The sequence below is a fragment of the Gavia stellata genome, chromosome 6, assembly GCF_030936135.1.
Source record: "Gavia stellata isolate bGavSte3 chromosome 6, bGavSte3.hap2, whole genome shotgun sequence".
NCBI classification, from domain to species: Eukaryota; Metazoa; Chordata; class Aves; order Gaviiformes; family Gaviidae; genus Gavia; species Gavia stellata.
This window is the reverse complement of record NC_082599.1, coordinates 36513203-36537179: the sequence shown is the minus strand read 5'-3', so window position 1 is coordinate 36537179 and position 23977 is coordinate 36513203. Positions and strand designations below refer to the sequence as shown.

The window sequence follows — 23977 nt, the reverse complement described above, 5'->3', positions numbered from 1 at the left end:
AAAGGTTCATGATTATTGAGAATTCTAAGTGATACCCAAAGTAGTAAAAATTAAAAATAAAGAATATGGAGTGTAACTTCTGGTTTTCAATAGGAAAAACAGGATTTCATGATCGTTGGTTAGAAATAACGGTATCTAAGTAGCTGTCAAAATATCTCTCAAACTGGAGGGAGTGAAGAAGCTATTCGTTACAAAACCGACAAGGATAAAACCCAAACCTGGAAGGGCAAAAAGTGTGTACCCTTTGACTTACCTTCAGGTAGTAGAACATCACTGGGTGGTCTGCAGGGTCTGGAATGATGGGAGCTGCTCAGCCCCACATTTCTGCTGCTTGCAACCTGTTGTGTGGTGAGTGCTGGCAAAGTGAACTCAAGCCAGGGAAGCAGAACAGCTTTCCAGTTTGTTCCATAAAGTGCAATGCAAGGAAAATAATAACAAAATAGTGGAGCGCTGCCAGTAATGTGGTGGAATAAGAGATCACATTAAGCTGTTCAATGAATGTCTTGTTGAAGATGGTTTGCCGTTATGCCTTGTTACTCAAGTAATGAGCATGTTACCTGATGTAATTTTTTTTCTAGGTTTCTAGGGGTGAATTTTAAGGATTCTGGAGATGAATAAATGAGCACAACTAGCACTCTTGCTGATTTTTGTTTCATATTTGTTTTAAGTTTTATTTGAGTCAGTCAAGTTCTTTTTGGGAATACTTCCCTATATATCTTACAAGGAGGACCACAAGTACTTATCTACCTGGTATAGCTCTGTTTTCCCCGAAGTGTTTCATACTAGTCCTTTTTTGTCACTAAATTCTATATGTTAAAGTATTCTTTGTATCTTTCAAATATATGGGGATGGTACTAGCACATGACATTTCCTGTCAGTTGTTCATAATTCTAGATCTGTGAAATCCTGTGGTAGCTGGCAATAAATAATTCATGAAATCTCTGATCAGAAATCTTGAAACTCATGTTACATTGTTATTAGTAGTTGTTCCATGAATAAGAACTGTAAAAATACTATGAGATTTATTCTCTTCTCTGTTATGTTGCTGCAGGGTCTTTCGTTTGAGACTTTCTGATCGCAAAAAAGAGAGGTCCTCTTTTAATTAGAGGTGTATCTGATGAAGAGTGGGGTTTATTTTTCTTGTACTCTCCCTTTATGTCATGTTCCTCATAGTACTTGAGTTACTTCCCTGGCTTTTCCATTTGTTTTATTTTATTTTATTATTTTTAATAGGCTGCAATTGACACCAAACACACAACCTTGACTTACTGAATATGGGCAAAAGAGTTTTATAGAAAAGGTCTTCATTTTCAGTGTCTTTTTGTTTCTGCTTCATAACCTACAAAACATCCTTTTAGCCTGTTCTGCGTGTGATGGTAGAAGGTTTTTCAGGCTACATTGTGACTAGGCTGTGGCTATACAATGTGTGTATGTATGTACAGAAAAATATACATATAAAATTCCGGTAAGCACATACATTCAGTGAAGGATGGTGTCATAAATATAGTGGTTTGTTTAGTTTGTATTGTTTCTATCAAAATAAAAAAGAATCTTGTCTCCTGGAGGATACGTAACAAAATGTAAAGATGGATCTAAGGTTAGATTTCAACATCATTTGGGTTTTTTTTACTTATAGCCTTCTTTCTCTTGAATCTCTCTTAACAATTCTGTTCTTTGGAAGAAATAAGATCTACATTTGGATTTTCTGTTTAAGCAGGACAGCTGGGAAATTGTGGAAGGACTCCGGGGAGCAATGAATTGTACCCAGGAGCCACAGAAGCAAGAGGGCTGCTTGCTGAAAAAGAGGAAATGGCCTTTGAAAGGCTGGCACAAGGTAGGAAAGGCATGTGTATCTGAAAGCCTGATGCCATGTGAGTGGGACTTGCTTGGTGTGGTTTTGTGGCAAAAAGGTTACTTAAGAGCAGAGAACCTGTTCTCCAAAGAAATGGGGGTGGTTTTTTTCACTTGGGGTTTTTTTGGATGTTTTGTTTTGGTTGGTTTGGTTGTTTGTTTTTAATTCTTTGTATTTCTGTTCACAGAGATACTTCTTTTTGGACAGAGGGATTTTGAAGTATTCTAAATGCCAAGCTGATGTAAGTAATCTGAAACCCTTTAAGGCCATTATAAGGCAACAACATTATTTTAACAAAAATAACATTGTTGGCAATGGGAAATAGAGTTTCAGCAGTTCTAAACAGTAGGTTGAAGGGGGGAAAATGATAGTTTTGGCAGGTAATATCTATCCTTTTGCTTTATTATGAAGTGATTGTATTATTTTTACTTTTTTGCAGATAGAGAGAGGGAAGCTTCATGGCTGTATTGATGTTGGACTTTCTGTCATGTCTGTAAAAAAATCAACAAAATGTATAGATTTGGATACAGAAGAGCAGATATACCATCTAAAGGTAGGTCTTCAAGATTATTATACCCTTGCTCCCAAAATAACAACGTTAGCTGTGTATGGTGGAGACCTTATTTTTTTTTAATAGTAGGAGGTCTCTTAGTTACACTAATAACTTACTTTTTAGTGTCAGCAGACTAGTTTACACTTCATAACTTGAGAGGCCTTGTTGTACTGTTCCAGAGTCAGCAACCCTGTTCTAAATAGAAACTTCAAAGGTGCCTCATGTTTGGCAGCACACTTTTCACCCAGCACTTTTTTCAGCAAGGGGTATGCTCACAAGTGCTTTTATTTTCAGTAGTTGTATCTTGCTCTTTGTCTTATCTATAGGAAGTATTTCCCACAGTTAAATGTGTGGATTATCTATGCTTGTGGAATAAATTGTTTTAAAATACATCACCAAGTCAAATTTCTATTTGTAATTAGTTAAATGTAGACTAAACCTTAAAAATGGCAGTTAAGAAATGACAAATTAAATATTTTTTTTATTTATATTGGGTTTTTTTTTCCATTTAGAAGTTGCCAAGTATTCCGTTCTGCATTAGAAATCATAACTATACTAATTGAAGTTTCTCTTTTTCTTGACTTTATCTTGTGATTAGTTTTCTGTCATGCTTAAGCTCATACAGTATGCATTTTAGTAGGACCATCATGAGAAAAACTTTCCTGATATTTTACCAATAAAGGTCAGCCAAGCTAGCTGTCTAATGAGCACAAAATACCTTAGTTTCTTTGTTAGTGATTTTGAATGTGAGTGTTATAAAACCTGAAATTTTATGTAGGTGAAATCTCAGGAGCTGTTCGATGAATGGGTAGCAAAACTTCGTCATCACAGAATGTATCGTCAGAATGAAATCTCCATGTTTCCTCATGACGTCAATAATCTTTTCTTCCCTGTGTCTACTACTGCGGACTCTGTCCCTGGTTTCTGTGATTCTACTCCAGGTAGAAAGGTAATAGTTCTGATTTATAAATAATGAGCTTTCATCAGGGATTAAATTACTCTGATTTGTGTTTGTTAAGTAAAGACCATAATGGAAGTTTGTGGTAGGGTTTAAGTTATGATCTAAAATGTCAAGAGGAAAATTATATTATTTATTGATTTACTCCCAAGCAGTTTTCTCTATGATGCTGTTAAATTTTATAATATTGTCTCATTGTTTTAATGCAGTAAATTATATTTTCATGATGACTTTTGAAACTGGATATTGAGTTAGAATCCTCATAATTTTTGTGACTTATATAGGTATTTGTCTGATATGTGCTGGTGAATATTAGTCTGGGTGACAGAAGAGCACTCAGCTAGATTTTTTTTTTCCCTTTAGCATTTTTTTATTTCTCCTTTAGCTAATAAATCCTTTCCCCTTTTCCATTAATGAATCTGACTGTGCTTGCCTGAGGAGTATATAGGAATTATCCAAGAGCCATCACCTGTGGCCACTATTTATATTTTTAACTGAGGTAAATTATTCAAACCAATCCAAGGACCACGCTATAGGTGCATATGGGGTCTGGATGGGTCCAGTCGGCAGTGTGCTTCTCTTTAGGTAAAGTCTGTGACTGTTAGTTTCACAAATGACCTGACAAATGCTCAGTCCGACACCATAGCTGACCTCTCTGATGCAGTCTCACGGAAGAGTGATTGTGTTCCGTGACTGAACACAACCTCTGTGCCTTCAGTAGTCTGCACATTGACTGGCTGATGTTCACCCAAAGAAGCTCTTCTGCTCCAGTTTAGAACCAGTGATCTCTTTTGAGAATAATGTCTTTTTTAGCAATAGTGTGTTACTTACTATAACTGAAACGGCTCCCTGTTTCTGACAACTCCGGAGTGTCTCCTAAGTAGCAATTGCCTCTTTGTTACCCTCCTGTCTATGGTTTTCTTTCCCCTGGCTATATTGCTGTATGATCTGAATGGACTTGTTCCCCACTACCTGCAGGTCATCACTTTGGTAGGACTATCATGTAACAGTATGAGTTTTACCAAACACAAATATGTGCTGGAACAGCTTTTTGCTAGTGGCTGAGAGGGAGGGGATCTATGTGAGTAGGCAGCTGAAAGAACAGTAACTCACCCTGCTGTAACAGGGCTGTTCTGCAAAGAGCTGTCTGCATGCTTTCTGTGGTGCCAGCACCTCTGTGGCTCTGACAGCCTGCTCTTCTGAGGCTGTGTCTGCAAGGAAATGGCAAATCTCTTGCAGCCATTTAGTTTGTCCCAAAATAGAGCAGGGAGAGATAGAGGGGCAAAAGTGGAACATTGCAAAGCCCATAATACCTCTATGCCTATGCTCTCAAAAAAACCCCCAAAAACAAACAAACAAACAAAAAAAAACCAAACAAAGAATCCATGTGACCAGCATATATAAAACCTATGCCCACTGTCAGGAAACTAACCATTTCTTCTTTGGTGTGAAAGACTTTAATTCACTTCTAATTTATTAATCCAGATTTGCACTGCAAAGAAGCCCTACTTATTTTCATGTGAAAAATAGAAAGGGATAGTTCTTAAGCTGCAGTTTATCACCTTAGCTCTGCTGAAGCTAAATGGAAGTTTGCCAATTTACACTAGCCCTAGCCTGATGTTAGTTGATATCAATCCATCGGTTAGGTTATTTTGAGAAAAATATATTGACTGAACTTTGCATTGCATTTTATTTGCTTTTAGAAACACCTGATCAGTTTTGACATCTGTTTTTTTGTTGTTGGGAGGTAGGTTTATGTATCTACATATGTTTATGTGGAATGCTTGGATTCTAAAGTTTAGCCGTGCTGATCAAAAGCAAAACTATGCTAACTGGAGCTACAGAAACTCTCTTTTGCCTCTTTCTTGGCAATGCCTACTTCCTTCTTCCCTCCTGCTTGTGCCCCTTGTATATGAATTCTGGAAAAAATTGGTTATATGAAATAGATTTCTGAAGAGATAAATGTGGGACTTGTTCACAAAATGCCAATACAATTGCTCATCTTTTAAATACAGTTTACTTGTGCTTTTAAAGGTGCTGGGATTATTATTTGGGTATACATATATAGATGACTAAAGCTTATACCGCTTTATGTAGGAATAAAACAGCCAAACTACACAGATTAATTTAAAAATAAGCGTGCTTATTGATGCTTACTACTATTGCATACTGCCTATATAAATTGACATAGTACTGAATGACATCACATGGATAGTGCATTTTATTTTATTCTGCAACTCAAGTTGGAGTTTATATTGTAAATTTAGAAAGACTAAGTAAGAAAACAGCAACTGACTGATGTTTCCTATGAGTAGATTTAAAACTAGTACTACCTGAGTTTTGATATAAGGTGAGCAAGAGGTAATGAAGTTTGTAAAATGTATGCTTTAGAGAAGAGCCAAACAATCTAGTCAGCTTTTCTCATAACCAATAAAGTGGTCATGTAACGGCACTTAAGATGAAACATTTTAAAACTGATTTTAAACAAGATGTTGACAAAGCATGTAATTTGTGCAACTTCCTGACATAGATATTATTAAAGATGAGAGGTTTAGTAAGGTCTAAAAATAGTTACGCATTTGAATGGCTATTATTTGTAGTTACATTAGAGAAGAAAACAGCATTATAGGCCACAATCAACTGGTAGTAGTATTGGGTAGAAATTCCTTCCCATTGGAAACCACTTAATTGTACTGCTCAATTAGCTCTCACTCAGAATTTCCAGCATCTCCTGAAGCACCTGATAGTTGGCACTGCTGAAAAGAAGTTTGAAAATGGTTACTAAGACTTTGTAAAAGGGTAGTATTTACCCAGATGAGGTGGTCACACAAGCATTAAGGCCTGTCAAGGCAAATCCATGCTAAAGTCATACAACCTTGAGTAAATTTTTTAAATAACTTCTAGTACATCTTGCTTTCTTCACTGAAAAATAGCTTTAACAAATATGTGCATGTTATATTTAAGTTACTTTTGGGGCTTCTTTGGGGAGCATGGAGAAGGAACAGAATGTCTAACTTTGGTCCTGTTCAGATATGGTGCTTTAGTTGTATTAAGTTGACTTAATTGATGCAGAACTTTGCCCTTCCTCAAATTTTAGTTTTCAGCAAATTTTTGTGATTCCTTTAGTATTTCCACTGATCATGGACAGCAGTTATGTTAGATATCCTGACATTATGCTCAATGACTGTACACCTAGTCTAGTTCATACACTTTTTTTCCTTCATGTTACTGATGCCTTTAGTCCTTGTCATGGACCTCAACAGTTGGTTGTAAAAATCTGTGCATACAACATTAAAATATTGTTTGTTAATTATTTGCTTGTTCTTCTTTGGAACAGGCAGGCAGCTTGACCAAACAGAACTCATTGTCAGCTGGAGGTAACTTGTCATTTTCCTTTTCAAGTAATGAGTCCAGGATTTCATCTTGGCTACAGTCTTCTGAAGACATGGAAAAATGCTCAAGAGGTAATGATATTTGAAGGAAGTTGAAAGTAGCCTAATATTTCCCCTAGTTTTTCTTGACAACAAGAGTACTACACCATAAGTAGTCTTTACAGTTAGAGTGTTCCTGAAAGTGGAGGGAGGAAAGGGGTGGTTGTTGATTAACTGGCTACTCACTTATTTTCAAAAGGACTAGTGATTTTGGATGTTGGGGTATCAATTGTGGCCACCTCTTCAAGGAACCTATATATTTCAGTACATTTTCTTTCATATATGAACATCACCTTCAGTAGTAAGATTTGAATTTTCTTAAGATGAGTATTCAAAAAAGGGAAGCATCCAAAATCTAGTTATTTAAAAAGCACTAAATCTTTGTACTTCAACGTGACCTTCTGCTTTCATGCTATCCAAAAAGCATGAAGATCTTTCTCATGTTGGTAATGTCTGTGTCTGTTAATTATTTGGTAAAGTGCTACCACCAGCGAGCTTCAGCTCTAATATAGAGGAGCCTCATCTCTAGCTCTGAATGTACAATTCAGTCTTGATGCCTATGGCATTGTTACCCTCACCGTGAGGAGCCCTGACTAGTCCCAAACTGCAGTAATTATCACATTATTCTCATGTTTCTGCAACGAACTAGGATAAAATATCATTATCATTATACACACCATATAGATGCATTTCAATATTTTGAATTTAAAGTTGAAGATAGGATACAAGCTTTTTATCCAGTTGTCTAATAATGTGCTTTTAGTCAATGAATACCTTATGATAGCTACAAACAAAGTAAGACTAACTTACAGAGAAAAAACTTTCAGTGTGTCTGTTACTTTAGGGCAACTGAAAATATTCTCTTGTTCAAAACAGACCTCTCCAGCTGTCACACATATTTACTGGAAATGAACCAGCTGTTACAGAGCATGGATGTTCTTCACAGGACATATTCAGCGCCTGCTATAAATGCTATGCAGGTTTGTTGTTTAAAAAACAAAACCAAACCCAGTTTTCCCTTGCAATTTCAAAAAACAACCCCAAATCCTAAAGGATCAAGGTATTTCTTCTTAGCTCTGCTAGTTTTCTGGCAATCTGTATATTTTTTTTGTCCTGTGTGTTGTTAAAAGGTTGGACCTTTTGAAAGCCCAAAGAAGGAAAAGAGAACACACAGGAGGTGGCGATCCAGAGTTGTTGGGAAAGAGGCTAAAGGAATGTTACAGGTAACTTCAGTCCTTTCGGTGCCCATCTTTCTCCAAATCTTTGTTATTGATCACTTCTTGGTGTAACCAGTTTAGGGAATATGAATCCTTTCTAAGTAGTGTCCTGTGTTAGCTCATTTTAAGTGGTAATATATCAGACAAAACACAAATATGTTGTCATTGATATCTGCAATAGGATCTGTGCTGTTACCTTCAGGAGACTGGCAATGTTTTTTACCCATGTTTTCAGTCTGCCTGCAATTTGGGCGGTTGTGGTGTTGGGTTTTTTTTTTGTCAGTACAGAGTTTTGCAAATTCTCCAGATACTTTTGTACACATTTGCATCCAGAGGCCATGTGATTGGATGCTTAGAAGTGGGGAAAAATAGTGTAGCATATGCTACAGCTCTCAATGGGCTTGTTTCTTGGAGTTTTGCCAAATCTCCAATTATGATATCATGGGCAAAGTTATATCTATGGTTTCATTTGCCAGGTGTCATCCATTCCAAGCCTATTGGTAACTGACAGTAGTTTTTCCAGTTTTGGTGTCTCCGACATGTAACCCAGATGGGTACAGTAAAACAAAGTTTTCTTTACAGTTCGTAAAAACATCATAAATGGCTATCCTCCTTACAGGTGCCTTCAGTATTTTCTGCCCCTATGAGACTGCATGCTTCCAATCCTAACTTATCTACAATAGATTTTGTAGAGGAGAAAAATTACCCTGATGGCTCTGAAGCATCATCAGAATTTACTAAAATGCAAGAGGACTTATTTCACATTGCACATAAAGGTAAATGAAATTGTCTTTCATATATGATTTTATATCATCACAATTTAAATAATGATGTGACTTCTGAGGATGCTTCGTTTTTAATGTTTAGAAAAAGCAGAAATGCCCTCACTTCCTTTAATTCCCTGGAGGAATTGCAAATGTTGAGATCGTCAGTCATTTGAAAAAAGTGGCTTAATCATCACATTTTTAAATTTTTTGTTTAATAAAGGACATCCCTTTGTTTTATGTGCTAAAAACCTAGATTGTATTTTTTTGGCTGAAAGGTAAAAATCCTAAAATCAGTTGCTGTAAACACAACAGCAGATTTATATTCTTTTGTGTTTGCGTGCATATGTGTGCATATGAGCACATGTATGTTTGTATATTCAGAGTGCTTCACTGTATTTTAGAGTCAACATTTGTTGGTGATGCAAGGGTTGCTATGGTAGTAACCTATTTTTAGTGAATACAGAAGAGTAAAATCACATAAAGCAGCCAGAGGGGCAGCTTGACTAGAAATGTTTCTGCTCAAAATCATTTTTCATTAGCAATGCTTTGCTCCATCACCCTCGCACCGGAAACATTTTTATTGTTTAAGCAGTCTCGGTGAGGAAGGCACTTGAGCATTTACAGCTGAAAGACTTTTGGGAGTATTGGCTTTCCCCCCTTTTGCACAAGATAATGGTTGATATTATCAATAAGCATTCTTTGCTTGTTTTTCCCCTCTAGTGCTGATGTATCTCAATTCCATTACGTAAGAAATATATCTAAGTAGTAAACTTTATAAAAAGTCAATTATGGTCAAAACTGATGTATGTTTTCCAAAAAAAGAAAAGAAGTGGGGGTGGGGTGCAGTTGGAAAAGTTGCTATTAAGTGGAGCAAAGAAATTGCCTACTCAAGATCATCTTACCTGACATGTCCATGCTAGAAATTTTGGTTAGATTGACCCATGCATTGAAGGGACAATTGACTTGGTACTCTTTAATACAGTATCATTTTATTAAGAGTAGAAAGATTTTTTTCTCCGAAGTTGCTTTATACCACACCCCTTCTGGAAAAGGGTAGTGAAGACAACTTTTGCTTTAGTTTTTGATACAAATTAAATAAAATGTAACATTAGTATGTAATAATTCTTGAAAATTTAAGTTAGCATACAACTTATTAAATGACATTTAAGGTCACTGAAGAGTCTGGTTATGTCATCCACATATGAAAGGCTAACATAAAATAGATCATAATGGATACAACTTCCTCCCCACCCCCTGTGATACTGCTAAAGATTTTTTCAAATAGGTTAAAGTATGAGAGTTAGCTTTGGTAATGATTTGCAGTGTTGAAATATACCTTAAGAATATTTTTCTTAGAAAAGTAAATTAGGTTTACATCAAATACTGAGTGAAGTGATGATGATTAAAGTTAACTCTGAGTGGATGATTAGAAGAGAGACTATCAGAGGTTTCTTGTTCTTTGCCCTTCCCATGCATCCATGCTCAGATTTTATATCTCTGTTTCCCTGTAAATGGATGTATTTTTGCATTGGCAGTTTTCATGACTGTATTACAAGGCTTGATTAGGCCCTCAGAAATCCTCTAATTCTCCAGTTAGATGAATGTTGAAATCCTACATAAACGAATATTACTTGAATAATTTTTTATTCCTTGTGGTTAAAGAAAAGACGAAATTTCTTAAAAATAAAAAAAATAAGGAATGTGCATTTTCCCTTTAAAAATCTAGTGATTTTAAAATTGCATGGTCTGTTGTCTGATTTGAATTTTCAGGCTGGTGATACTGGCTCAGGAAGAAGTAGAAGTAGCAGCGTAATGTGCACAACATTCAGGATCTGACCCTTAGAGTCATTAAATCATCTAACAAGCTGAAATTTCTTTATCCCAAAAAAGAGATAACAAAACTCAACACCACAGTTGACTTGCTTCTGGGGAAACTGCTAACCCTATAGCTGTGGCACAGTATGTGTTATAGCTGCTTTTTTGGTTTTGTGTTGGTTTTTTTTTTTCCTATTTCATTTTTTTTCTTCCCTCTCTTGTTCTCCCCCACTGGAATACTTAAAGGAATATGGAACAGAGTCATGACCATCTGAAGATTCAAGCTAATTGGGGAACAAAAGAAAGTGAAGAGCAGATGTGGTTAGTTAGCTTTGTTGCCATCTGTCACAAATAATCAGAGTAATTTTGACTGTGGCTAATATAGTCAACATGGTAGCATTCACCATAAACATTTCTCCTACTGAAAAATCTACCCTATAACCTTGATTAATATTACTTGTTTTTAGTAACCCACCCTGAATCTCTCAATCTAAATTCTTGTTTCTGTCACTATAAATGATGTTTCATTGAAGTTTTACATAATTGGTATGTATACAATTGAAAGCTGGTTTTAACTGTCACCTTTTACAAAATGGTTCTAGTTTACTTCACCTTGAGGTCAGCTTTCAGCACCATATCTACAGAGAGAGAAAAGCTGAAGCAGATGCTGGAGCATGATGCAACCTCGTCTCCATCTGCACAAATAGTTGGCTTGAAGAATGCCTTAACATCCGTAAGTGACATGCTGAAATTCAGCGAGCTTCATTGTTATCAGATACTAGTTTTAAATTTTATAGTAGTTAATTTCTTTCTTTAGTATCTGTTCTGTGCTAGAATTTGCAATATTGAAGCATAGTAAGTTATTATATATGGTGTTTTTTAAAGACTCACTCCTAAATGTTAAAAGTATTGTGAAATTACTGAAGTTTGATAGATTGATTTAGGTATATAGTATAATCTGTATCATTTTAATGTTAAGTATCAGAGGGCTGCTCTGTGATGATAAGTCTACTTTCTCTCGAAATATACACTGTTAATTCACTCAGTTCTGGTAGGTTGTGGGTTTTCTTTTCCTTTTCTTTTCCTAAACAGCACTCAAGTATTCATTGTATAACCTGGCGTAAAATAAAGGTGTGAGTGGCTGAAAGCACTCAGCTGTCCTTTCTGATGCACTAGAGCTTCACCATGCTGCACCAAGACACTGCAAAGCAAATTTATATTGACTTTCAACCTTAATTATCTGTTAGTTGTCTAAAAGCAGCAATGGAGCTGTTAGGACAGAGTTCTAAACAACAAAATATTGTGCTTTTTAGAAAGGTGGAGGTTTTTGGTTGGTGTGCTGTTTGTAATTGGTTGAGACCAGAACTTTCTGGTTGGTTATGTTTGAACGTGTCAACCAAACAGTGATCTGATTTCAGAGCAATGAGGGCCATCATCACCACGGTCTTAAAATTTCAGTGCTTGTTGCAAATTGCTAATCAGAGGCAGGGGAGACTCTCTGGCATTGATAAATGTCACATAGATCATCTTAGAATTATTTCAGTATGAAAACTTCCCTTTGCTTTACAAAAGCTGCATATGCTTATAGTTTTTTAAGCATATAACATGCCTCTTTGCCTAGACTTTTAGAGGCCGTGATGTCTTCATAGTATTTAGAGAAAACTGAAACCTATTGCATAATAACTATACTCACTCACTTGCACTTCTTTGGTTTTGGCTGTCAGATGTTCCACTTCTGATATTTGAATAGGTGACTTTTATTTTTCCAGTGTTATTTGCCTACCATTTTATATCAAAAAATCTGTTTTAAGATTTCTGAACTCAGTGAACACTCAGCTTAACATGAAATTTTTTTCTGAGCAATGAAATTCTGTTGTCCATCTTCATCCTGTAAATGTCTTTTAAAAGTCATGCTTTTAGGTCTTATCTGGTACTTAATAAGCCTTTTGTAGCCCATCCAGAAGTCATCTGTGAACCTTGGCAGTTTCAGCAGAGGTTAACACCTGTGAGAGCTATTCTTAGCCTGCAGATATGTAAAGCCATGATGCCAACAGAAATTTTCTCACCCTGTACAGCAGAGACCCTGTAGGAGAAAGGAATAAGCTTCCTTTGAAGACATATGGAAGCACAAATGTGATAAACTTGACATATTTCTAAGACTTCCTTGCAAGAGAGTCCTGTGTTGATGACTTTGACTTAGTGTTTGTTGTTGTTCATTTCAGTTTGTTTTCTGTACATGAGGAACAAAAAATCAGACTCACGGGTTGAAAGCTATCAAACATAAGTCTGTTTTGCTCTCATCAGCCTGGCAGGGGAAGAAAAGTGAACAGATTTAAAGTGGATAAAACACCACAAAATTAGCATCTCTGCTTCTCCCTCATTAACCTAGACACAGTCTAAGAAAAGCAAATACAGAATTGGGAAAAGTACAATGTTTTCATTTTTGGGGAAGAAGCCAATAGAAGGAAGAAAACACTTTGTAGCAAACAATGAAAATTGGAAGATGCTATTACAGGAAAGCTGTGTAAATTCTTTTTTGCACTTATTTGATGTTGCGAGTATAACACAATGCTGTCCACTTGAACACTTGACACAGAAGTGATACATGCCTGTATGGCAAATTCAGACCACACATATGTAAAGCCAGAAATTGCTTTCTCCCCTCCATCATCACTTTGAGCTTACTGTCTTTCCTGCCCTCAAGAATATTTCGAACAAAAATTACTGTTGAAATCAGAAGCATTTTTGGGACAAAGCAGATGTGTAAACAGCAGGGTTCTCCATACCCTAGAATTGATTAAGATCACTAAAATGGGCAGTAAGTCTTCAGTATTGCTCCAAAATTAGTAATGCAAGCTTTTTTTTTTTTTTTAGAGATATTTTCATTGCAGGTAGGGTTGCATTCTCTTCCTACAAGTCTACTCTAACTGACATCTGTCCATCAGATGCACCCAGCATGAGTACATAACATGTAACAAACATGAGTTTGCAGTAGAGGCTTTTTATTTTGATCGTTGCCATTATAAGCTGATAGGACACAAATTGTACCTGTACCTGTCTGAATTTAAGTCTTATTTTTCTGTCAGTGGAAGTCAAAGACAACTGTCAGTATACCAGGCTGATTGGAAAATCAAATGTTTTTGGATGTGGTAAGAGTAAGAATTAATGTTGAGAGAGGCTACGTTGGAGATAGGGTTGAAGGAAGGGAGCTTGAAAAGAAAAAGTTGCACAAAATTAATTTATGACTTACTAAATCAGCTTGTGAAACCTGGTAACTTGAAATATCCCTGCCATCTTGGATTTTTTTTCTCCATTTATGTGTCTTTTCCCTCACACTGAACAAAAATAGTTTTAATTTGAGAGATAAGGAAAAAGGTTTGAAGCATTTGTAATAAATGATTTGCTGAACCAGTAAAAAATCATGCGGTGGTGGTGTTTTATATTGCACTTTAAATATTCCTCACTCCTTTTTACACAATAAAGCCACGTTCACGTTAGTTGAAAAAACTTTATATCCCCAGTATTTTTGTTAAATATTCCAGGCAATAGCACAAAACACAGATCTTAAAGACCGGTTACGCAGAATACATGCCGAATCTATGATCCTTGATTCAGCATCTAATGCAAAATCAAGTCCAGATTTGGTGAAGGTGGGTATGGATTTCCTCTTTTAGTGATGTCTGTTCCTCAAGCCCTTACATCTAGACAGTGCTGCATAGCTGCATCTTGTCCTGTTCTTCATGTCTTCCCTATGATGTACTGTGTTAGTAAAACAAGTCCGCTTTCGTGGTTATGAGTCATTTCTGATGACGCATTGTGTAATATTTGATTTGAAAGACTTTCCTTGTGAGCAATTTTCCTGGGCACACTTCCATTGCTTTTTGCTACTGGTTCCTGGTGTTCACCCTTGCCTCCTGCCCGCTTCCCATTCAGCATGAACAGAGCTGCTGCCTTGTTACCCTCATGCTACTGTTTTTCTCTTCCTTATTCCCTTGTTAACTTTCAAGTTCTGTAGTTCTTTCTGTTGCCTGTCTAAACATTGTTAGCCCAGAATGCTGGCTACCAGTGTGGATCATGCAAGGTTTAGAACAGCTATCAGACATTTCCATAAAGGATCAAAGAAATGAGACATACAAGAGCCCTTCCAGCCATTTAGTCTTCTTTGTGTGAAGCCAGGGAGTCTTCTACATATCCAGTTAGCCAGTTTGAGACATACTGATGTCCAGACAGTTTTTTGGCTTGCTGCAGAATGCATGTGAATGTGGTGTATTTATAGGTCATAGGATCTAGGTGTTAATGGTGCTAGTGAGGGAAGCAAGAACTGTGTTATTTCTGATGGATTTTCCTAAATGTTAACTCATACAGAATCTTGTCATATAAATCTGTCATTAGAACTTGAGTGGATGTATCGCTGAGGCTTTTATACAATTTATTATTTCCTTTTATTTTTAAAAACAGTTTAGTCATTCTGTCTGTTCACTTCTGGTTTAGTTCTGTTTTAGTAAAGCTGTGTTTTGTTCATATTTAGCTGTTTGGGTGTTTGGTTTTTTTTTATTAAGGTAGTTGATCATTCTAATGCCTTTTGCTTTTAATCCCATGAGAATTTGAACAGCACTTTAACTGCTATCTAGACAAGCATTAATGCATTGGTTTTTAATTTCAGGAGTTATTTGTTTTCTTATTCAGTGGAGGTCCTTGCAATGACAATGGATTATTTCTGAAACTTGTTCTATGCACTATACACATGCACACCCACATGACAGAAATAGCTTTCAAAAGGTCCTTTAGAGGTTTTGTTCACAAATTCCCTTTGGCGTGATTTGGGATGGAACTTAAGGATGAAATCACTTATACTGGAGAAGTTTCATTTTAGATTTGTCTGATGACTATGATACAGTAGTGCTGCTGTGAGGAAGACAGGGCCACTGCACAAAACTTGGCTCTAAATGATACATCAGGTGTTGTCATAGACCTGTGAAAATTGAAGCAGTATAAACTAGTATCTCAAGCCTTTGCATAAGGTAAAATTTTAGTTTGTCTATTGGGCAGTTTATGTTGTAGTTTATCATGCCAGAGTGGGAACATGAAAGGACAAACTGAAGCTCTCATGTGATAGATATAAAAACCTGCTGTTCTTTTATGAGCCTTTCCTGCTCATTTTCCTTCTCAAATTCAAAATGGTATTGGAAACAATCCCAGTAGCAATGCTCATGTGTGTAGGATTTTTTTTTCTTTTTACTCGTAGGCTAGTGTAATTTCCTTCCCACAGAAGAGACAATATTGAGATTTCCTCTTTTCTTGCTGCTGTATCAGAAGCATTTTTTTAAAAAAAGAAAAAAAGTCTTTTGTATGATAAGTTTGGTTTGTTACCATGTCACCATTATCAGCATGTACTGAATAACATTCCATACTATAGTAAAATCTAGCAGCAGAAAATCTTTGAAGGAAGATTTGTCAGTTTGATTATAGACTTGTCAGATTGGTCATTATGTTGTTCTGAAAGTAAAACACTACAATTCCTGCAAAATTATGATAGGACAGTCAGGGTTACAAATTAGTAAAGTGTCTCACGCAGAAAAGCTGAGAGCAGCTAATATACTCCTTTGGGCCAGCTAGCCCTTTTACTTAGCGATGGTGGAATTATCAGGAAAAACAATAGTGCAAATGCTCTCCAACCCCTACTGCATCCACAGAATGAACCAAGTCTCACTGGTCACCCCACCTTTGCTAGGCTACCTTTTGGAACTCTAGTTACGCAAATGATCTGTAGAGCTTCCATGGCAGGAGTTACCGAGATCTCCATGGCAGTCGAACGAGCCTGCAGCAGCAAAAGCAATGTCAATTATGTGGCTTTGATAATATGTTGGTTTTGGTTAACATGGAGCTATCTCAGGCATGAATACGAAGGAAAGCTTTCCAAAGCACAGCATTCTTCTAGTGAAGAAGGAGAGCTAGGAAAGCATTGCTATTATGTAGAAAGCAACTTTGCCCTTCTGAATTTTGTATGCCACTGCACCGCAGGATTTGCATTAAGCAAGGCTTGGGAGGAAAAGACTAATTCATTTGCTAAGATCAGCTGGGATGTAATAACATAAAGAGATGGGAGTTTTGTTCTTTTGGGGGCTTTTTGATGATACACTTTTATATCTGGCTAAATCACTCAAATATCAGCGCATTTTTACTTTTTTCTTTTTTTTTTTTACTGAATATGCATTGCTTTTTTTTTTCCTTCTGTTTTTTCTTCTTCTCTTTGGTCTGTTTTATTTTGGTTTTAAATTCCTCTTTGAAATACATGCTACTTTTCACTAAATTGGAGAGAAGTATGTGCAATCTTCACCCAGTGTTTTACAGCCCTTTAAGTTATGTGACTGTGGAATTGCATGCATGAATGCTATTTGTGGTACTTCTTCTCTCAAAACTTTTTATTTCATTTGAACAGGAAAATTCGAGAGAAGAAAGCAGAGGTCTGGTTCACCAGGTCTCCAATGAAAGCAGACTCTCTATAGCTGACTCTCTCACAGAATTTTTTGATGCACAGGAAGTCCTACTGTCTGCTAGCTCTTCAGAAAATGAGGTCTGTGCATTAAGATTGACATCATTCTGATGTAGTTTCTTACCTGCTACTTGACATGCTATCTTTCTGAGTGCTACCTGCACATCAGATTACTGCCAGAAAATGAAATTTTTCAAAACATTTAGAAATTAATATGCTGCGTGTATTTATTTGTTGTCATCATCTCTTCACAGTAAAATGTAGCAATCATTATGGAGAAGTCTTACATGCACATTGAGACAAATGGCAATTAAGTAGCTAGTATGCAGATACTGCATATATTGTACTGTCTGCCTTGAGTTGTTATACTGGTGCTTAAGAAACTGTATCATAGAAATATATATTCATACCTGTCCTTGTGGTACCTGTAGGTACCTTGGGGCTGACGTCATGCATACTGAAACTTAATAGCTCATTTTGTCACCTCTCTCAGACTGCATAAAAACCTTGGCTTTTGATATGAGGAAAGCCTTCCTAGCTGTTGGGCCAAGAAGATGAAGCATGTCTCCACTAAAAGAACAGTTGAATTTTCAATGATGGTGATCTCTCCCAAACTCAATTGTGTCATCCTAGGACTTCTCAGTACTTTCCTGTAATACTGAAACACAGTTCAAATCTATTAAAACAATAATTGCAGCAGAAATTAACAATTTTAATGTGCATATGGGGTTATTTTAATGAGTGATGTATCTTGCTTATTTCCCCCCCCAACACTCAGGTATCAGATGATGACTCATATGTAAGTGATATTAGTGATAATGTCTCAGAAGATAACCTAAGCAATGACATGGAGAATGAAAGACAAACTTTAGGTAAGTTCAGTATTTTATTATACCATGTTTTGAGAGTATTTTTTGTTTCTTTTTGGGATATTTTTTCCTTCTCTTACTAGAAATAATTTAATATTACAGGTTTTGAGATGTAAACACCCTGTCTTTTTTCTCTTACAACCTCAGATTAGTTTTGAACAGCACATTCTGGCTAATCTGATTAACAGGGCCTGGGCACCGTTGATTAAGCAGGGTGGTGCTTCTGTATCAGCAGAGAAACACCTATTTTCTTGGCTTCCTTGGTGCAACTCCCACTCCTTTTCAGTTCCTTTCATGGCCACAGGATTTTTCAAAGTAGCAAAGCCTAGCTGCTTTCTTTTTTTCAAAAAGTAATTTTCTTCTTGTCACTCATTTTTTTCAGTCTGCAATTTAACAACCGCATTCAGAGTTCTATTGTTTTTAGCAGAACTCAGTGTTTAAAGGAACATGAGAATAATTACACACTGACAGGCCTGGTGTACAACCATAAAGATTTCTTTTTTGCATCTTTTAATCATAATAGTCTTGTTAGTACATATGCTTATTTAACTGTCTTGCTAATTAGAGACAGAATCGAAAAAAGAGGGAGAAGAATTGGTCATAACAAACTAATTGGCTTTGTGCCTTCAACTCCTTTCAGCTAACCACAGTGTTCTTCCCATTCTGTTAATATATTTTTATCTTCAAAAATGCTGAACAGTGGTTTCTTACTAGCAGCTGTTTCCCAATCATCTCCAAGGACCAGTGGATCCCTATAAACTTGGGTAGTTTGATATGCCTGGAGATCTCTTCTATTCTGTAACTGTTTAAAGATGAAGATTTTTTTTTTGAAAGATAGGAAAGAATACAAATTGATTTATCTCATGATCTGATCTTAGAAAACTATTAGCGTGGCTGTTTATCTTCTTGTAACAAAGACTATCACTGAAGCTCTTCTGTATTAGCAGCACCTCCATGTGCTTCTGGTACCTGCTATTTCTGTGCTTTGGGCAGCCTGACGCTCCCATTAATAGCAAACTGGATGTCTTTTTTCCTACAAGGCTTTAGCTAAACCATAAATTGTGGAACTATGATAAAATCCTCTGGCCACTGTAATGTAGAAGGTCAGACCAGATGATGGTAATGGTCCAGTCTGGCCTTAAAAGTCATTGAGTTTAGCTAGAGGTCAGATGTCTTAATCTCCTTCAGTATTGTTGCTGGCCATTTGTCACAGCTCTTGCAAACAAGAACTGCATGGGCTTTTCTTTTCATGAGGGGTGGACAAACTTCACTGTATAGAAAATTTGGTATCTGAATATGTTAGTTGTTTCTCTACTCTGTTTTGTCACCGGTTTACCCCAGTTAATGGGCTAGTCCAGAGTATGTAGTTCAGTCAATTAGTATTCTGCTTTTAATCATAAGCTGTCAAAGGACATAGCCAAATCCCACTTCAGAGAGGTCTTTTGAACAAGGATAAATTTTTTGTATTTACCTCCTTCCTCTCCAGATATCCCCTCGTTCCTGAGGTATCTAAGGGAACATCCTTCTTTTTGGCCTCTTCTGATATTAAATAAATTCTTCCAAGAGGGAAGTATGGGAGCCAACCTCTTAACTATTAGTAATATAATTGTTTCAGGTAGATTTTTTGATTCATATTACCCATGCTATTTTTATGCAAAAAGAAAGAGATAGGCCGTAGGCTGCAAATAGTTCACCTGTCCTTGTTACAGTAACTTGGTCATGAGAGATATTAGAACTTCTGGTTTGTGAGTGCCAGGAAAGATGGAAACTTCTTCCTCAAAACTTTGAGGCTGCTGATTTCACTTGAAAACCTCCATCTGAGGCATGGGCTACCATACATGGCAGTAATGGAGAAGTTAGCCCTTGTGGTTATCTGTACTTTCTCACTACTGGAAGCAGTGTTGATAACATGCTTATGTCAGTGGACCAGCAGAGGAAATACTGGTTGAAATCGTGCATTTAAGGGCAGCGATTCTTTGGGCATGTGCAGCACAGGAAAGATGTGCTGCCTAGTGCTGTTTTAATTCCTCCAAGACAAAGCTGTGTGATGAAAGCCAGATGAGGACAGGGGTTGACAGACTGGGGACCTGAATGTCTCCAAATGGTAACTGATTCCAGGGCAGGAGCTTCCGAGATGTTTCTAAGGATGTGTAAGAATAAAATATGTTATTGTAGTGGCAACCATATTCCTCTCTGAAACAAGACTGATATATAGCTAAGCAATGTAATCACTTCAGACTAGTGGCTGTTGCAGAAGCTTGTAGCTCTATTTTGATCCTGCCACAAATAATGTCATGGCACACTTAGAACTATTTATCCTGTTCCGATTGCTTTGACATAGCAACACAGACCTCAGATATTCATGTCAAGGACTCTTGACATGGTCCTTTTTTTTTTTTTTTTTTTAATCTTCAGCAAACCCATAGCTCCACAGTTGCTTCAGCTTTTCTGCATTTGGGCATGATGGTGTGTGGTGTGGTTTTTTTGTTTGTGGGTTTTTTGGTTTGGTTTTTTTTTGTTGTTGTTTGTTTGTTAATGGTTGGACTTGATGATCTTACAGGTCTTTTCCAACCTTAGTGTTTCTGTGATTTAAAACAGGCCATTTTTCCACCAATGTATTGGCATATCTAAAAGCTAACATCACTAAAATTTTTTAAATGCTAAGCACTATGGGGAGCATTGTGGAAAAGCCTGCATGTAAATCTGTAGTGCAGTAAATTTCCCTGGTAGGAGTATTCAAAAAAGTAGGAAAAGACAGGTAGGAGTTGTTATTATGCTTGGATCTGTAAGTTACGCCTTGCCTTCTGAGAAGTGTCAACTTAATTGAAGCTCTGTCAAGGAAGGAGGTTTTATGTCCCTTAAACAGATAGAAATCCATCTCTGTTACAAATAAAATAGTTGTAATATTTACTCTTTCAAATTCAATGGAAAGCCTAAGCCTTTCTTATAGCCTTTAAGGGGAAGGAAGGTAATTTTTTAAAGCATCTTTTGTGTCTGGCATTTACCTCAGTTAACATACAGAAATTAAAATTTTGGTTTTAATTTTATCATTTTTGTTACAGGCTATCTTCAAACCACAAGTGAAATGCTTGAATGAATTGTGAGGGTGGAAGGAAGTTTTGACAGAAAAAAGATGGTTGCATTTTGATGTATGTTTGCAAAGGGGATGAAACTAAGTAAACAGTGAAATGAATTGTTCTGCCACTTCCTTCCTTTTCAGACTGTATTTCTGAAAGTGGAATTGGATGCAATTCAAAACGGAGAACATGTTTACCAGCTCCATGTCCTAATACGAGTAACATCAGCCTATGGAATATCCTAAGAAATAACATAGGAAAGGATCTCTCCAAAGTGGCCATGCCTGTTGAATTAAATGAACCACTTAACACCCTTCAGCGTCTCTGCGAGGAGCTGGAGTACAGTGAACTACTAGATAAAGCAGCGCATACGCCTAACCCATTTGAACGGATGGTAAATATGTTACTCCAAATACTTGGTAACATTCAATATAATTAGAATAGAGTAAATATAAAAACAATCTGCCAAAGAAATGAAGATGTTGGTTCTGTTTTTCTTTTTCTCCCAGCTGAGAGAGGCAGACTCTCCAAATATGTGTCTGTACATACTTACATACCCACTATTTTTGACTCTTCTGCATAATTTCTGTTGCTTTGTCAGGAAGTCTCTCTCCTCAAGTACCTTGCTGTCCTGCAAGATTAAACAAAGAAGTAGTTTAGTTCTGTTTTGCAGCTCTTACTCTGTAAGATTAAAAATTTACAGCAAAAAGGGAGGGGGTGTTTAACTAATATGCTTCCTCTTGAGTATGAAAGCTACAGTGCATCTTTTCTTAAGGGTGTCTAATCTGGTAACACATTTGTGCATAGAGGATGCTGGACCTTCTAGCCCTGCACTACTGTGATATCTTTATATAAACCAAATGAGCTCCATTTGTTTTATTAACTGGTTTTGTGAAGTTTTGGGGTTGATCCAAAATGTTTAGGATCTGAATGTCTGGGGTTGATCCAGAATGTTTAGGATCTAAAAACCAGGCAATATGAATGTATGTTGGGTACAATAATGGAGTCATCTTCTGCCACTGCAGAACCCTGAATTCAGCATTTGGCAAAAGAACAAGAGAAAAATGCATTTCAGTTGTTCTGCTTCCATGTGCACAAGAGCTACTTACTTAATATGTAAGCCCATAAATAAAGGATCTAAAGCTCTCTAAATTCTCTTAAATGGAAGCTATAGATTATCCCTTAAAATGAATTAAGTCTTTGCAACTTAATATATCTTATCTTAAAATGAGGTTATTAATGAATGTAAGTAGTTGTGTATGAATGTATTAATGTAAATAGTTGTGTTATAAATACTGTTGGAAAAGCCTCTTGCTCCATTCTGACACTCTGCAAGGGTTACAATTTAGGACAGAGGGTGTACAATTTAGGACACCCTCAGGACAGAGGGTGTGGCTATTAACTGGGGTTTTAGATGCTAGCTTTTTTTGTTCTCTTGAGAACACATGTTAAAAGGAAAAGGAAATGAGCAGTAGTTGTTCGTATAGAAGTGAAAAGAAGCCTTTTCCCTCCTTCCCACACCTAAGCATCTGGAAATTACCTCAGAATGGAGTATTCTTTGCCTTTGAGAAATTCCTTAGGCAAAAGAAATGCTAGCTGTTGCATAGTAATTGCAATAGTTCATAAAAGAGCCATTCTGAAGTGGATTCAGTTTCTGAAATTGTGAAAGGAAAGCATCTACACTTTCACAAGATGAGGAAAAGGGAATGAAAATGAAGAAAAATGGTACAAAAGAGACCAGAATCAAACAACCCCAAATTCTAATTCCTCAGGTTTAGGAGGAATCATGCTTGAGTTGACTGCAAAAAATTTGGAAGGGTTACCTATGTCTCAATCATAATCAAGAACAGTTTCATGATTAGGTAATAGCACACAGTAGATAAAAGGCAATTCAATTCAAACTGTATTAGAAATAGCAAACTTGGTGAAAACTCATCCAATACTTCCTGTGTCATGTTTAGGAAAAGGATAATTGGTAGATCTATAGAATCACAGACCACAACTGTAAAAGCCAGTTATAATACAAAATATAACAGTGATTTTTAAGGTTACTGCTTTGAACTATGTTGCAGAATGCTAAGCTGTTTCAGTTTTCAGAAATGCTGTTTTCAGTTGATGGAAATTTGCAGTGTTTGACCCTAGTAACTCTGTCCCTGGACCATTGAATGACTCTCTGAAAACTGAATAATTCTCTAATGTGTGAGCTAGTGCTTAACTTGCAGGAGGCATACATGTTTGTAGTCTGCAAATGATGGGAAAAATCCAGAATCTGATTTCAGGATAAGACCTTTTTTTTTTTTTTTCTTCTATTAAATCAGAATGTATAACAAAAATTGTGCATGGCTGTGGTAAAATAATTAATCAAAATTCCACATACGTTATTCCCAGGTGTATATAGCTGCATTTGCAGTCTCTGCATATGCATCCAGTTACTACCGAGCTGGAAGTAAGCCATTTAATCCTGTGCTTGGAGAAACCTATGAATGTATTCGTGAAGATAAGGGTTTCCAGTTCTTTGCGGAGCAGGTACTGTATGCTGCAACCCTTAGATTTGCTAGTTGATACACTTCTTAATTCTAAATGCATGGCTGGAATCCTCTGGAATTAAGCAAAATAAAAAAATTACTTTACATAACCTGAGCCCAGCAAAACTCAAGAGACGATGCAGAATTATAAATGAAGGAAATTCTTTTTTGAGGGAAGTCTGCTAACTCTGGTATGGAACATGACAACCAACAGCTGACACTTGAGAGGCAAAGGCTGGCAGGCTGCCTACTACAGTAACTAGATAATTTGGTTAAGTAGAGTGCAATTCCCCATGCTGAAATCTGATCACGACTGTAACAAGCATTCACACTCTTGTCACTTTTTTGTGTGTGTAATCATTAAAAATACTGTATCTTCAGTTGTTTAATGTCTTCTTTTATAACAAATATTTCCCTTGT

The 23977-nt window shown here is 36.6% G+C and overlaps 1 protein-coding gene across 4 annotated transcripts in view; it reads left to right on the top strand.

Moving 5' to 3' along the window:
- OSBPL3 (oxysterol binding protein like 3) overlaps nt 1-23977 on the top strand; it is a 69276-nt gene that overhangs the window by 31077 nt on the left and 14222 nt on the right. Inside the window, exons 3-16 of one of the 4 annotated variants that reach the window (XM_009810938.2) lie at nt 1718-1834; nt 2040-2093; nt 2292-2405; nt 3184-3354; nt 6701-6827; nt 7671-7774; nt 7925-8017; nt 8631-8787; nt 11196-11326; nt 14136-14243; nt 17033-17167; nt 17865-17958; nt 21176-21426; nt 23421-23558. In XM_009810938.2, coding sequence (XP_009809240.1) covers nt 1718-1834; nt 2040-2093; nt 2292-2405; nt 3184-3354; nt 6701-6827; nt 7671-7774; nt 7925-8017; nt 8631-8787; nt 11196-11326; nt 14136-14243; nt 17033-17167; nt 17865-17958; nt 21176-21426; nt 23421-23558 — 1794 coding nt within the window. Of the gene's footprint in view, nt 1-1714; nt 1835-2039; nt 2094-2291; nt 2406-3183; nt 3355-6700; nt 6828-7670; nt 7775-7924; nt 8018-8630; nt 8788-11195; nt 11327-14135; nt 14244-17032; nt 17168-17864; nt 17959-21175; nt 21427-23420; nt 23559-23977 lie in introns of all 4 variants that reach the window. The other 3 variants (XM_059819115.1, XM_009810940.2, XM_059819116.1) reach the window with 3 other exon arrangements.